General features: G+C 40.7%; 1 protein-coding gene across 1 annotated transcript in view; it reads right to left on the minus strand.

The window, feature by feature from the left end:
• Window positions 1-15,414, minus strand: part of MANBA (mannosidase, beta A, lysosomal) — a 56,177-nt gene that overhangs the window by 17,719 nt on the left and 23,044 nt on the right. The window contains exons 6-10 of the mRNA XM_009327040.1: window positions 13,392-13,567; window positions 10,160-10,270; window positions 4,463-4,614; window positions 3,230-3,347; window positions 300-386 (exon numbers count right to left, since the gene is read on the minus strand). Coding sequence (XP_009325315.1) covers window positions 300-386; window positions 3,230-3,347; window positions 4,463-4,614; window positions 10,160-10,270; window positions 13,392-13,567 — 644 coding nt within the window. The remainder of the gene's footprint in view (window positions 1-299; window positions 387-3,229; window positions 3,348-4,462; window positions 4,615-10,159; window positions 10,271-13,391; window positions 13,568-15,414) is intronic.

The following is a 15,414-nucleotide window of genomic DNA, read 5'->3' on the forward strand; positions in this document are numbered from 1 at the left end:
ATCGGTTGGCGGGTGGTGAGCAATTGCATCATGCATCACTTGCTTTGTATATTATTATTATTATTATTACTACTAGTAGTAGTATTTTATTTTATTTCAATTATTAAACTGTTCTTATCTCAACCCATGAGTTTTCTCACTTTCACTCTTCCAATTCTCTCCCCCATCCCATCGGGGGGGCAGGGGGAGTGAGCGAGCAGCTGCGTGGTGCTCAGTTGCCAACTGAGGTTAAACCATGACAAGTCAGTCAATCAAAAATAGGTAATGGGAAATAGAGCTTTGACACACAGACAAAATACCTGATGAGAAACTTCTGCTCTTACAGATTCTAAATAATTCTGGTCAGTTGGATATAGTGCACATGCAAACATAAAATCCTGCCAAATCTACAGGGAAAAGGAAAGAAAAAAAAAAAAATCTGTTAGCAAATAATTTTACATACTTGAAAAATATATGGTTATTAGGATGCACAATCCTTTGTTCAGACAGAAGTTATTTATCTCAAAAAGAATTAAACTGAAATGTTCTACTTGTTATTCTTGGAAAGTACCACCAAAACAATCACATCCTCCATGGAGTTCAGTATGTGCACACTCCTCTGTGGTTTTCCTCAATATCAGAGTTACAAAATATTTACCCTTGGGAATCAGATCCTGACAGCCTTCACTGATGAGTAGAATATTGCTCAGTAGATGGAGTTCAGTAAGTTTCAATGGAATAACTAGGACCCATGCACTGCTCAAATGTGAACGTGGGGCAATCTCCAGCTGAACAGAACAATGTTGTATTTACTACTTTGCAGGTGTAACACCAAATCCCTATTACTTATAAAAGAGACAGTAATTCTTCTGACATGGTATTGAGCACACTTAACAGATGTTCAAGTGTACGTGTTAACAAAACACTTCCATACCAAATGCGCCAACTGATCTTAAAAAGAGCAAATCTTACGCAGTGAGAAGGGAAGAAACAAACTAGATCCTCTAACAACACAGTGGATCCACATCTACAGATCAAGTAGATACCACTAGAGAACAGCGAGCCTTCCAATTCAACAATGAACTCCATTTGCACCTTGAAGGAGAAGAATTACAAAAAAGGGGAAAGGAAGAAGCCCAGTAAGATGGGTAAGATTTCTTGCTTTTCCTGTTCTGTTTTTTAAATTGCTGTAACTTTGAGACTCCTGATAGAATATCTCAAATGTTAACGGAAAGATCTCTTCAAGGAGCACATTAACCCAAAAGAGCCTGTAGGAGACTGCACTTTTCTGAACACCATACTACATAAACAACAGAGAGAGACAGACCAGCTCCTCACTGCAAGGAAAATGCAATTGTATGAGAACATGCTTTTCCATGACTCTTCGCAGCATACATTCCCTAAAAAAACTGAAGATAGGAAACAGGACAGTGGGAGGTCATGGATCCATTGATAATTGTTACACTCCTAGCACTGCACAAAAAAAGCAAAGCTATTGCTGAAGAATCACTCAGAATCCTTCAGTGACTGTGTAGAGTCAAAACTCTCTATTGAAAGAAACTTTCTCCCGCTACTTCCCTCGGTGAGCTATCACCATTTTTCCTTAAGCACAGTTTGACTCTAATGCACTTTTAAGCCTTTGCAAGACCATCAGAAGAAACAAAACCAAAAGCCTCCAGCACCACCCCCTCCAAAATAAGGGTCTGGTTTTCTGCATCTACTTGCTATTTTGGCTGCTAAATAAGATCTAAATCTTGCACTGAGCACTGTACGGGCACCGATCTAAGTGGCCTACTTAGGTGCCTCATGTCAAAAATGAAAGAACTGTAAGTGCTCAGAAGCCCTGAAAATCAGGGCACTCATTCAGATGACTAAAATAGATGTAAGTTTTATTTTTTTCAAGCACACACAGCAGAAGGTATCAATTCTGTTTCCCTGCTTTTTATGCTGTAGAGTAAGACCAAACACACTTCTTGGGATTTTAATACCAGATGCAACTTGGCCTTCACTCATCTAGTCACTATTTCATCAAAACTTATTAACATGTGCCTCCAAGCTCATATAATCAAAGGCACTCATCTAGGATTATCAGTGCTTGCAGCAGGTGTTCCCCTTACAGCTACACTTACACTCAATTATAGCTTGTTCAAAATGGCCCTTTGAATAAGGCCTTCCATGTTTGGCTTCAGGCCAAGTGAAATATTTTTGTTTAAAAAGTTTGAACCAAAAAACCCCAAACCTTCTCAGCTATTGCTATAAAGGAGAAAATACTTTTAAAAGAAATAAAATCCATTTCCACAGCAGAGAAAAGCATGACTACCTTCTTCGGTGTTTTGATAACTCAGAGGTGGCTGAAATCACAAAACTCAAATACAGCAGGCCTTAAATCCTCATTGAGGTCAGACTGCAAGGCCTTTGCTCTCTATCTGGGGCATGTAGTCAAGCACTCAGATTCTTCAGCAGAGCTATTCTCACATGAGTAAGCCCTAAACACAGCTACAGGGCTGGCTGCTGTGGAAAAAATATTATTTGATCTTGTGAATAACCCCCCTGACATGCACTACTTGTTTCACAACTATTTGACTGAGTGTTGCAAGTCCCTGTTGATGCCTACAGTCCACAAAAGTTCTTCTATCATGCTCATCATCACAGGGTAAACATCTTCCTGCATTAAGTGACATCACTAGTACCAGTCCCTCAGCCATTCATTTCTTCTCTCATTCTTTCCCAAGAGAGTAGGAAATGCATTAGAGGGAGAGAGGTACAGTATATAATGATGAGAGTTTTGGTCTGAAAAGAGCTAGAAGACAGAAAGTTAAAGCCACAATCCTGTTGCTCTAATTTTGAGAAATGTAAGAGAGAGGGAGGAAAAAAGACTGGGTAGAAAAGGAAGGGGAGATGAAGGGGAGATTCTGGGCTGGGAAGGGAAGTGGGGATAAGTGAGGAACAGAGTTGTAGCCTTAGTTACAAGAGAAAATACATGCTGGGGTTCTAATACAAAGTCTCCAAAATATCACCTCCAGTTTCAACAGACAGCCTCAGTAATCAGGAACCGTTCAAACTAAAAAGAAATTTAAAAAAAAAAAAAAATCAAGTTGATCTGACTTCTCCGGTTGGTACTCCACCATGTCCTTTGGAAAGATGGCTCGAACTTATGTATTAATCCTCTTATTTTGTTCATTTAGAGTGGATTTTTATTTACATGTTCTTGTCAGTTTTTAAATAAGTGTTCTGTGTTTATTGTTTTTACCATTATTCCTAGTTCATCACAAATATCATAAAATTCATCTTGTTCATATACTCCTCCTCCCCAAACCCGAAGTGCATTCATGTTAGCATCTGCTGCAGACTTCAAGAGTAGCCACAATCTGTCAAATACAAAAAGAAAATTTACACAAGTTTTGTGAAACTGTATCACTTAGGAGTTTCTAAGGTTATACCAAAAAAAAACAAAACCCCAAACACGCCCAAACATTCATCATTAGCAGGCAATCTAAGACTTATAACTGATAGAAACCAGACTATTTTGATACCTTCTAAGCCTGCGTGTCTGGACAGAGCTCTCAAAACGCAATTTTTTTGTGCAGAAAAAGTTACTTAGTCCTGTTAACACCTATGAAATGGATGGAGTGACACATGGAAGTAAGTGCTTTTACAGAAGTATTGGCAGAACCAGATTTAGAAATACTGTATTTTATTAATCAGGTTACTCTTTTCTCCTTAGATATTACTTGTTTTAAATATCAATCACTTGAATTCGAATCCTCTTTTAAACACGTTCAGAAATCTATATTCTCCTCCTGAGTTCCACAATGCATAGTGAGAAGGAGGGGTGAGTGAGAGGGGGAGGAGGAAGGCTAAGAACTCTGAATCTCATTTTAAGGAATTCAAGCTCCATTAATTTTTCCTTAATCATGCTGGCAGCCTCTAAATTGCATGTGAATGCACACTGCAGCATGCCCTGTTGTCCCAGTTCCCCACCTACCCAGAGCAAAGTTTAGTCAAAGTACAGTGTGGCCCCCCCATCCCACCTGCACCTCTGGGGTGTTGTCATTGAAATCCAAGAAGCCTGGACCAGAGGGGGAAAAAAGGGAGAGGCTACTATGCACTTATATCTCCCTGCACGAGATGGGTTAGGACATGGCTGAAGTGCACTTCCTCTGAGTACCAATGAACACGTCCAAGGCAGTAGGATCAGACAGCCTGAGTGAGGATCATCGCTAAAAATACCCAAAAGGCCAGTAACCTGTGGACAGCAAACCACTACCTTCCCATCAGTTATTGCACTTACGTGCCTTGAACATCATTCAAATTATCAATATTAATTAAGCCCTAATTCTGAGGCCTCCAATCCGCAACAATTAGTATCCTACCTTGAAAGGAGTTCCACCTCCCAATGCCACCCTTTGACAGAGGGTGGACAGAGCATCAGGAGGAGGAAAACATCATCCTTTCTCCTTAGAGAACATCAAATGTGGCTTACATGTCATAGGTCACTCTGTCCTGGAAAGAATCTGCTGGAATCCAGTTCGAGCCCTTGATGAAAATGGGTCGACCATTGATTCTAAAGTAGAAACTCAGACCTGGTGAGCCAGGAATAGACTCCTGAACAAGTTCTACTGTCCGAAAATAGGCCTGTGAAAACATGAAGTTTAGGTTTAAAACAGACAAAAATTAATTAAAACAAAACAAATCATGAAAACCATTACAAAAGGCATTCAACTGAACACTAACAGCTTAGAATTTGTCAAGGAGTCAAAAGACACAGTCTCCTCTAAATTCCGGCTTGATTATAACACACTGTAACAGGGCTAAAAAGAATCCTTCTGATAAACCTGTTCACTTTTTAAAGTTACTATCATATTAAAAGAGAGAGAAAGCATGCACAAACAAGTGTGCATGTGCATGCGTGTATATATGTGTGTAAGAGACAGGTGCATGTTTGCCTGCTGCAGAATTCAGTTGAAAGTCCAGCTGAGGACCAGCAAGAGGAATGCAGTGGTTGCATTAGATCAGACACACCGTTTAATCTGCAGTTTCCTCCTTACAGAAGACGACTGCAGCAGCTCAGCTGTAAGTCTCATCCCTGAATGCCTAGCTTCAGTTTCATCCAGTAAAAGCAAAATCTTCTTTTGCTGCCCTCAAATGATACCTTTTTAACAGGTGTAGCAATTAAAGAGGAAAAGATATGCATGCAAACACAAATGCCAGTTTGGAAGTAAGGGGCCCTCCAGCCATCGCAGCTGTGTTTGAACAGCATGATCAGCAGTAAGGTTTCAGAGAGACCAATTCAGCTAAATAACCACTAACTCTGCATAAGGTATTAAAGGTCATTCCAGATAAAAGCACATCTCAAGCAGAAGCCAAACTTTTACAGCTGCTCTTTCAGCCTAATATCTGGTATTGTGTACTGCAGACGCTGAAAAAAGAAAACATTCCTCCTTCCTGCTGCAGGTGGAAGAAAAGTTCTCAAGAATCATCACGAACTTTTTCTGGGACTTTACTTCAGTCAAAGCAACAATGCTGCTCTGAGGGGTATCCTGATTGCACTGACATAAACACAGTCAATTCCACAGTCATGAGAGAGCAGTTGGTTGATTGCAGTAATAATTTGCACTAACCCCTTATTTGTAGAGGTGTCTTCCCCACCTGCCATGGGGCAGATGTGGAGCAGCTGCCATGTTAGGCTCCTGCGCAGCTGCAAAGCATTACAGAAAACATCTCTTTCACAGAGGCTGTAGACTTCTTTTTCTCCTGTGTCCTTGTTCCGGTTCAACTTATCTAGACCAGAAAGAAAACTTTTTCTTTCTGGTACCTGTTGCTCATTGTCATAGGGAGATAATTGGGAAATTAATTAAAGTGAAGGAAAACTAACAGCAAATTTCAGCCAACTCGCACAAAGCAATGAGTTTTGGTCAGGAGGGCAGGAACCTCATTTTTTTCTAGACTACCCCTAGGATAGCAACCACTCCTCCTTCAAATGACTATTTGCTATACCTTTTCAAAAGGTTAGCTTGTAGAGTACAGCCTGTTCTCTCTCTGCCACAAGCTACAGTTGAGACAAGTATCTGTCAGTAAATCAGGCTAAAATTAACCTAGTTAAGTGCAAGTGATATACCTGTCTTTAAGATAAAACGTAATTCTTTATTTCACACACCAGACAAGGCTGAAGTTCAAATGGGAAATTACTAATCCCACTGTGGGACTGTGTTTTTTGAACTTTCAGCTTATCAAAAATCATACAGGTAGACAGAAAATTATTTCTAGTGGTAGAGAAGACAATGAAAATCACTGCCTTTTTTGCTTCCTCTTTGGTGCTTCTTAGTCAACTGGACAATTATTAATTAAACACCCGGACAGAGACAATGCACATGACAAACTAGATGCATGAGTGGAGACCGCAGATCACTGACCTCAAACTAAACCCCTCTGCATCATGGCAATGACCAAAACATAGAAACTGAATGAATAAAAAAAAAAAAAAAAAGGGGACCTGCCCCAAGTCCTGCAGTGTTTTACCGTGTTGCCCCAGGGGCAACAGTGGATTAGTTGCAAGTCAGTCTCAGCATCCATACCACTAAAGAAATTCCCAGCTAGAGAAAAACTACAAAGTCAGACCACCGAGAGGACATTTCAGACTCCCTGTCCAATATCCCTGTGCACATACATGTGCTGAGGACAGTGGGCCCTGCCTTTTTTCTGCTGTGATCCCACTGCACACTGGGTCAGTTGAACATAGACCAGCATAATGAACTCATCTTTAGGACAAGTGTCTTATACTAATTCCTAGAATTTTGCAGATTTAACACAAGAAGTTGAATTAAAAAAAAAAAACCAATATTTCATACAACCTTCACTGTTACCCTGGCTATTGAAGGCTACAAAAGAAAAACTACATTATGAGTACTACACTAGCGAAAAAGTTCTGACCTTCCTCCACTGAATTCAATTACTTGGAGAAAAACTCCTCAGTCTCCAGTGTAGCTCTTTTTTGTGGCACAAAATGGAATGGGATTTGTAGTTGGGGCTCCCAAAGTACTTGGGAGGTCCTCTTAATGGATGTCATCAGGCAGGTTGGGACTGTCTCAGAGTGCATTTGTAATGGAGTATTTATATTACTAACAGAAGTAACGTGATATTGCTTTATTCATGCTCAAGTGGAACTCGTGCAACTGGCCAAACCCAAGGCAACCTGAGAGGCAGAAACACCCAGCACGGACCACCCATACAGCAGGAGCAAGAGGAAAAGCTCCTCAGCCCCATCTCACATTTCCAGGCCTCCAGGTTTCGGTGCCTTTGTGTTGCCACTCCATTGCTCCCCAGGGGCCCACCTGGTAACACAGCACCTCTTCCTGTTCCTACAGCAGCTTCCTTCTGCCTTGTGGGGTAAAAGAAGGGCAAGGGGAGACAACTAGCATCTGGCATGGTTAGTTATGCGCCTTTCTGGCTACCAAGACCTTGGCCACCTTGAAGTCTGTCTGATGGACCTTGCTGCCTGAAGACTGAACATTTCTTCCAGTTTTGGAGCACACAGAAGAGGCTCTCTAGCCATCACAGACTAATCAGCTGGTTCTGTGTACAATTAAGAAACAGACACTTGTCTTTTTGAGTCACACACAAAGGCTTTGTACCCAGTTAAGTGACCTGTGGATCACATTTGGCACTCCCAGATTTAGCAGTAGGAAAAGTAATAGGGATGAAGATGCCCAGAGCTGAAATAAGATCACAGAACGCCCCAGTGACCTAACAAATTAGCACACAGCATGAAAGCGCTGTGAAAACTACGAAGCCAAAAGGAAAGACTTCCGGAAGTCATGCTAAAAGGCCTGTGGGGAAAAGAGGGTGTAGAGGGAAGGAAGGAAAGACAACTAGAGGTTAAGGTCTTCCAAGTACTAAAATAGCCTCATGAGACAAAAAACTCTGATTACAGTGTTGAAGAAATAAGCATACAGAAAGATGGGGAAACAGAATCAAAAAGCAAACAAATGCCTCATGAGGCAATGAAAGAGGTAATAAATTCCTTGACATAGGCATGGCAAGAAGAAAAGGAACCTATCAATAGCGAACAGGACTGGACAGACTCTCCCTCAAGAAAAACAATTTCATTCCGAGATAATTTCTGGCTATGACTTTGTTTCACATTCACCTGAGAAACAAACTCTAAACCAACGTATTCAAATAAAAAACCAAAACAAAACCAAAACCAGCCCTGTCCTGGATGTTGGCTTTATTCTGTTTTGTTTTTCTGCTACTCTCAACAGGAGTGAGTATGTACTTCCCTCAGTCAACAAGGTTCCAGCAAAGCTGGCTAGAGCTCTCTAGAGCTCCCGCAAGTACCTACTGGGAGGCTACCCAGAAGTTTTCCCAAAGGATTAGTTAATGTTTTGGAGACTACTCTAACATGTCAGAAACCAGAGAGTAGTTCAAGCTAAGGGTGGCTGTATCCGACATAAGACCAAGCTGTGTTTTCTCACATACGCTGTTCTTGCCCTTGAGTTTTCGCCTGTCCAAAGTCATGTAGACACTCATATGGAGACAAACCACTTGTGAAGTGTCCCACCTCTATTTTTTTCTTTTTTAAAAAGCATGGGGAGATGGGTGGGGGAAAGCAGGACATGTATTCCACCTGAATACAGTACTAGTTGGACAACAGAACAACAACTTTCAGGAACATTTGTCCCTGACTGTATCTCCTGAACTACTCAAAGTTCTTATTAAGCCATACGAATGTTGCTATTCAGTCCTGCTGACATGAGAGCAAATTGTGCTAGAACATGAAAAAACTGCATATGGAGCCTTTTTCCACTCGTACAGCTCAGGGCGGGGCGGGGGGGTGGGGTGCGCATGTCTGTCAGAATCTAAAACAGAGCTTCACAGAACACATGAAGGAAGACTAGACTTTACACTATGAATCTGTAAAGGCTTCATATGCTGGTTAATTTATAATGCCCACTATGTGGTGCATTTACTTTTTTCCCCCCTCTTTCCCCTTAAGGAGAAAAAAAAGAAGAGGCTTCTGCATATCTTCTGTAGACCATGAAGTCCCTATGATCATATGCCACAGGGCTCTATGAAATATCCTGACGCAACCACCCAAGTGGAATCAATTAGTTTTTCTATCATTGTGCAGTTTTCATACAGTAACAACAGAATTTTCCTTTTTACAGGCTTTATAGCCATATTTCCTACAACCAGTTTTTCCAAGCAAAATATGCTGCGTTTATTTGGTGTGGTTTTTTAATTGTTTCAAAATTAAATTGCTAATAATAGCAAAGAATTATTATTATGAGTTCATAATCAAGCTAAGGGCTAGCCCTATAAAGACTAGGACTCCAGAGCTACTGCTTTTCATAGGATTTTTTCACATGAACAAATGTTACAGCAAATAGCAGTTTTAGATGCCTGGTGACCAGATTAGTTTAGTGAAGCAATACACATCAGAACCACCTAATAAATGTATAAATTTACTTGGTTGTTTTCCACATGTTGATGGCATAAGGAGCCCAGTATAATTTGTATGATTTTTTTTTTTTCAATGGACAATTGAAAATTACCTCTTCTAGGCTTCTTAGTAAAAACAAACAGGTAATTTATACAGCCAGTGTGTTGCAGGAACCCTTATGCAAACATCCCTGAATATTACTTTCATGGTCATATTTAAGATGTTACCTCTTCTTAAACCTGAAGCACATCTATCACATTCTAATAAGTGAATGTATGTTAGCTTTTTAGGAATGCATCTATCTCCCACAAATTTTTTAGAAGTTGAACTAACAAGAAAAAATCTCAGTAATAAATCTTCACATAATCTATAGAAATCTAAAAGGGTTTTTCAGTGCATGATACAAAACCAGCAGCATGATATATCAAGTTTAAAAGTGCTTTTTTTCATAAGGTAGAAAACTTAAGAAGTAAACATCTTTTCCTTTCTGAGGTTTCCAACTAACTGCAAGCCATCTTTCAGTCTGAATGCACGTAAAGGCGTCCATACAAGCTAAGGCTACCAGAAAATAGGTAAACATACATTGTGACATTAGAAAAATTCTTGTTTCTCGTTAGCATTTTCACATACATATTACAATCCAGCAAAATATTTAAGAGCTCTAGATACTTGCTATGCAGAGCAGATGTCCTAACAGTAGCAGTGCAATGCCAGCTGTAATGAAGCTGAAGGGCTTACCTTTGAAAATTTCTCAATCTGGTACCCTGCCTCCATGATGAAAGTTGTTGTCATATTGTAACCAGTTTGCTTTCCATGTCCATTTGGCCACCAAGCCTCCACTGTAGAACTCTTGAACATACAAGACAGAAAGTCAGAGCAATGTGTATAAAAAGAGACATAACATGCACCTAGGGGCTCAGATATCTTTGAGTGAATTACCACAAGTCTAATGAGTTTATGTGCCTCAGCTGAGCCATGGTAACTGGGATCTCCCCAGCTGCAGCTCTGAGGTGAAAATTATTTAGAGAGAAGTATGATTTCTTCCACTGAAGTCCAGGCTATCACTTCATCTTGTGTCTACAATAAGCCATGAGCATGCATACACATGCATGTGTACGTCTAGCTGCTACCCCTCAGCTGAGGTACACTGACAGAATATTCCTCCAAAACTCAAATATCTGTGTCAGGAGTAGACATTGTTCACTAGCCTCTGTATCATACCCCTCCCTTCATTGACCCTTTTACCTATCACATACAACATTCAATATACAGAGGTGACACTTTTCAGTTGTGACTTTGGTAATATGTGACCATACTGACTGCTTCACTTATGTCAAGCTTTTAGGTCAAATTATAAGTTTCATTCTTTCTTTTCAATGTTTTCTGCTTTTTCTCTATGCTTCCTAATCACGTCATTAGTTCTCCATAATTTTTACAAACATAAAAAAACTACCTCTAGGATGATAACAATTTAATTTTCTCATTTTACTAGTCACAGAGTACTATTTGTATCTTCACTCCAGCAGCCTACTTCTGCTGCTCAATCCTATTGCCAACATTTGCCAGTTGAGTGCACAACACAAAAATCGTGGAAAGAAAGCAATAATGCATGCAACCAAACAATGGAGGGATCAGCACTGAATAGAGTCATGTAAGGAGTGCCTCAATCTTTTCAAATAAAATGAGGCCAGAGAGCAGCCCAACAATATGTTTTGCTGTAGCCATACTTGGACACAATCGTGAATGTATCTACTAACTTTTCAGCTTCCCCGATATGGAATTATCGTAACTGCTTGTGCAGAAGTACTAATCTCTGTGTTGCACGGATACAAATGGAAGCACAAAATCAGCGTGTGCTTCAACAACAAGAGAGTGTTTGTAGCCGCCTGGCACGGCTGGAGTGTCTCATTGGCCACTAATGATGTCATCCCCATGCTCACCAGTAGCTGATAAGCAAAATGCTGTCATGTTAGCAACACAGCACTTTGTGTGGCAATTGCAGGAAGACTGCTACACATCTTGGGTGATAGGCACCACTCAAACATCTACTGACTTCGCAATATAATCTGCAATAAGCTCTCAGCTAGAAAAAAATTTCTGGTGAGGTCTCACTATTTAACATGCACCACACGTCTCTCGTACAGAGTAAGGGTTCCGTTAGGCTCATCGATACATGAGAAAACATTGCAGGGCTTCTCGTAAAATCAGCTGATGTGAATTCACGCAGCAAAGCCTTTTGTGTACAAAGAATAATAAAACACTGTTGCCTCTGCTCTGAAGGAAGTGCTTCCTCATGAACTTGTAGTCATACTCCACTAACAGATTTCTTCTCAGGTTGGGGGTGGGGCAATTAAATAAACCAAAATAATTTTTGAAGTTTCACATTGCAGTGCCTGCTTAATGCAATCCCTGAAAAGGCTAAGCAGAGACTAATGATTGTTTTAAATGAAACTGGGTATTTGTAATTGCTCATGCAACTGGCATGTCAATGACAACAGTAACAAAAATCATATGTTTGTATGCTTTTATGCTTTCATGTCAAAATAAAACAAAGCACATAAGTATGCAAGTCACTGAGTGTGCATACTAGAACATAAATAACCTGCTTGCCTTTAACGCATGCTTTTTCTCCACTCAAACAACTGATAAGAGAACTTCAGAATGCACGCATAATGCATTCAAACTGGGGGAACCAATGCAGAGTTACACAGCAATAGAGAAAATCGGTAGAGCCAGTAAAATATACAAAAGTTTGAGGGCAGACCGTCAAACGTTATTAACTGCCAGAATTGTCCAAAGCCCCAAATTCCTGCTCACAGCACATTGCTCACCCACAAATCTAACTGTGCCCTGTGGCAGCAAAGCAGACGGCAGCTCCCATTACACTGTTGGCTCCAGTGGAGAACACCATCAGCTGCGGCTGCCACTGCGCCTGCCAGGACTCCCACCCTGCCCACTGGCCTGGGCCTGCCACTGTCAGGTTCAGTTCTGCACAATCAGCTCTGCTCGGGCCCTGCTCTCTGAACAAGAAGCCAAGACAAAGTTCACGCTTCTTTTTGCCACACTGGGCTCACTGCCTAATTCAAGACACCTACCTATTTGTCAACTAGAACAGACACACTGATTTTCTTCATCTCTCAAGTCTATATATCTTTTCTTAATTACACCTGTGTGACAGAACTCAACAGTTTCTAAAAAAACCACAAACAAAACAAATTCTATAGAAGTGAAATAATGTTGGTGAATTAAGTCTGCCACCAGCTTCCCAACACCCTCTAAAGGTAAGCAGACCAATTCTTTCCTCTTTCATCACTGGGGTATATACCAAATTCATCATTTTTCAGTTGAGTTCTCTCCTCATTAGAGCATCCTTTACCTCTCTTAAATTCCTCATGATTTTTGTCTACCCAAGGGACTATAAGCCAACATAAGGAAGTACTACTCCACAAAATTTCTACCAACCTTACTGCCAGTCAAGTTCTTTATAGGGCTCTTTTGCTTTTATTTACCTGAAAGAGTATCTACTGAGAGGTTTGAGGAATGTTTCCTCCCTTCCCTGGGAGAGCCATGCATATTGTAGTACATTCTAGTCCCAATCAGACCAGTAAACAATAGCACGGGAGACAAGATACCTGCTGCCAGTTAAGTGAAGTGACACAGGGTATCCAAAGGTTATCTACCTAGTAGCTCATTTAAAGGTGGCCAGTGATGATATGATCTTTTTCTTTTGCAGTAAGGGAAAGGCTTCATCATCTTTTTGACACTGAGCTACATAGCCCCACAGACATCAGTTTTTAGAGAGGGAAAGAAGTGTTCTCCTATCCTGTAAGGGGTACAGATCTGTTGCTAAAGTCAGGAACACAGAAAGGAAGGGGAGGGAGGCCTAAAACTGGCATGGAGGCAGAAAGACACATTGGAAACCAGGGGAAACATTTTGCAGTTGGCTAGGGTTCCACACACACCTCCTTACCTTGTTGATGTTTACAAGCAGCACAACGCTGCCTTCTCCAGGTTGAAGCTTCACACTGGATGTTTGCTGGGTTTGCAATTTGGGAATGCTCACAGTCACAAGACCCGCAATTGGCTTGGAGCTGACTACATCAAAAATAGACTCGATTTCAAGACTCCACTGTGAAGCACTCTTTACTAAGCGAAGGGGGAGAAAAAATGGGAATTTAGGAATTGTGTTTATATACCTATTAGTTAACATGATCTCTCAGCAAAGAAACAATTCAAACAGATAAAATTTAACAATTTTCAGGCCGCGTTTGAACCAGGCCTACATTCTTGTTTAGTGCATTTGGTATCTGTGTTTACATTTGCTGACTCAGAAGAGAACTACGCAATATGATTTATGTTTTACAACTCTCTCTTTTTTTCACTCAAAAGCCATCCAGGGGTTTTTCAGAGTTCTGTACAAAAGTCAGAGACCTTGACAGCAGTCACTTCATTAGGAAGGATTTTTTTCCCACCAACTCCCATAGACGTTATATTTGCTTTTAGTCAGCACTCGTATGAACATGGTACTCTTTGGGAAAGATCGTAATCACACAGCAGTACAATCACTTTTGTTGATGAAACAAAAACAGTATTAACAGAAAATGAGCCGAATTCATCCCAGAGTCACTAGACAAAATGAATGGAGTTATGCTGGGGATGAATTGGGCCCATTGTGTCTAGACTTGATGGGCTGTATCTTTACGTCCCTTCTGCCACCGAAGTGTGGTGGAGGAAAGAAGTTAATGACTTCCCTGCGGTCTCTCTACAGTTGCCTCAGAGGGTCCTCTCCTTTACAGAACTTACTGACTAAGGCAAGCCAGGGTCAAGGGTACTCAAGATTAATGTGTAAATTTCCCCTTAACTTCAACAATTAAATTACCTATCTACAAACATAGCCTGGCTAATGTTCCTATACTTCAAATATTACAGATGAACATCTATCTAAGCAAAAGCAAATAAAACAGAAAACAAGGAAAACTAGAACTAAGGCACATTTTGTATACACAAACCACTAATCACTTACTTTCTCTTTTCATGTATATATTCTAGCTCTCCTTCCTCCAGGAGAGAAAGAGAGCTCCTTCCAAAAGCAAAGAATTACATTCAGCCCTGGTGTGATCTTCATTGTCTTTTGGAGAATGAAGAGCAATGAATGTGTTCCCACGTTATTACACCCAGCATTACCCAGGGAAGAGCAATTTTCAGAAATGCTGAAGGGGTTAAAAAAACACCCACCCCACCCCGCAAGGGTCAGCCATTACAGTCGTTTTCCCTCCCCTCCAAGGGCATCTAGAAATTCCAGCCAACTTTTAACTGCATGAACTGTCGGGTCTAGGCACAGAAATGAAGAACAATGAATCTTTTACAGACTCAGTGGTCAAAAGGCTGTGACACCAAAACTGATGAGCAATATAACTGCATAGGCAGCTTAAATTCACGTTGTTCATTTACTCTTTATTTTTCAAATGTTATTATATTTGAATACTAATAAGCTCTGGCTCTGTTTCCAAACCACTCTCTGCTGAATGAAAGGGGTTTGCTCTCTCCTCTTATCCAGAGAGCAAGACTTTACCTACCAGAAGGTGGAGTTGTGGGAATGTGGGAGGGACCAGAAAAGATTTTTACTGTAACTAAATTTTAGAGAGCACACAGAGTCTGTGCTGGGGCTTTCCATGGAAATTCCAGTCACGTTAATTCTAGCTAAGACCTGCAGCTATTTCAGGAAGCTTTAAAAGCAGCCAGGGAGTGACGTCTTCCTCTTTTATTCATACACAACAACTCTATTCCCAAGGGCTGAAATTCAACCCAGTGCAGAGGACTCACGTGCTAGCCTTTACTCCACTGAAGACTGGGCTCAACAGGCAGTGAAAGAAAGCATGTGGGTGGTCTACAATGGGGCATATTACCGTTTACGGAAAGTTTCAACAGAAAATTAACTACTTGTGCTCAGCTGCAATGAGGAGAGGAAAATAAAAGACCATGTCAAGGGAGGA

This window comes from Pygoscelis adeliae, unplaced genomic scaffold (genome assembly GCF_000699105.1).
Source record: "Pygoscelis adeliae isolate BGI_AS28 unplaced genomic scaffold, ASM69910v1 Scaffold87, whole genome shotgun sequence".
Classification (NCBI taxonomy): Eukaryota; Metazoa; Chordata; class Aves; order Sphenisciformes; family Spheniscidae; genus Pygoscelis; species Pygoscelis adeliae.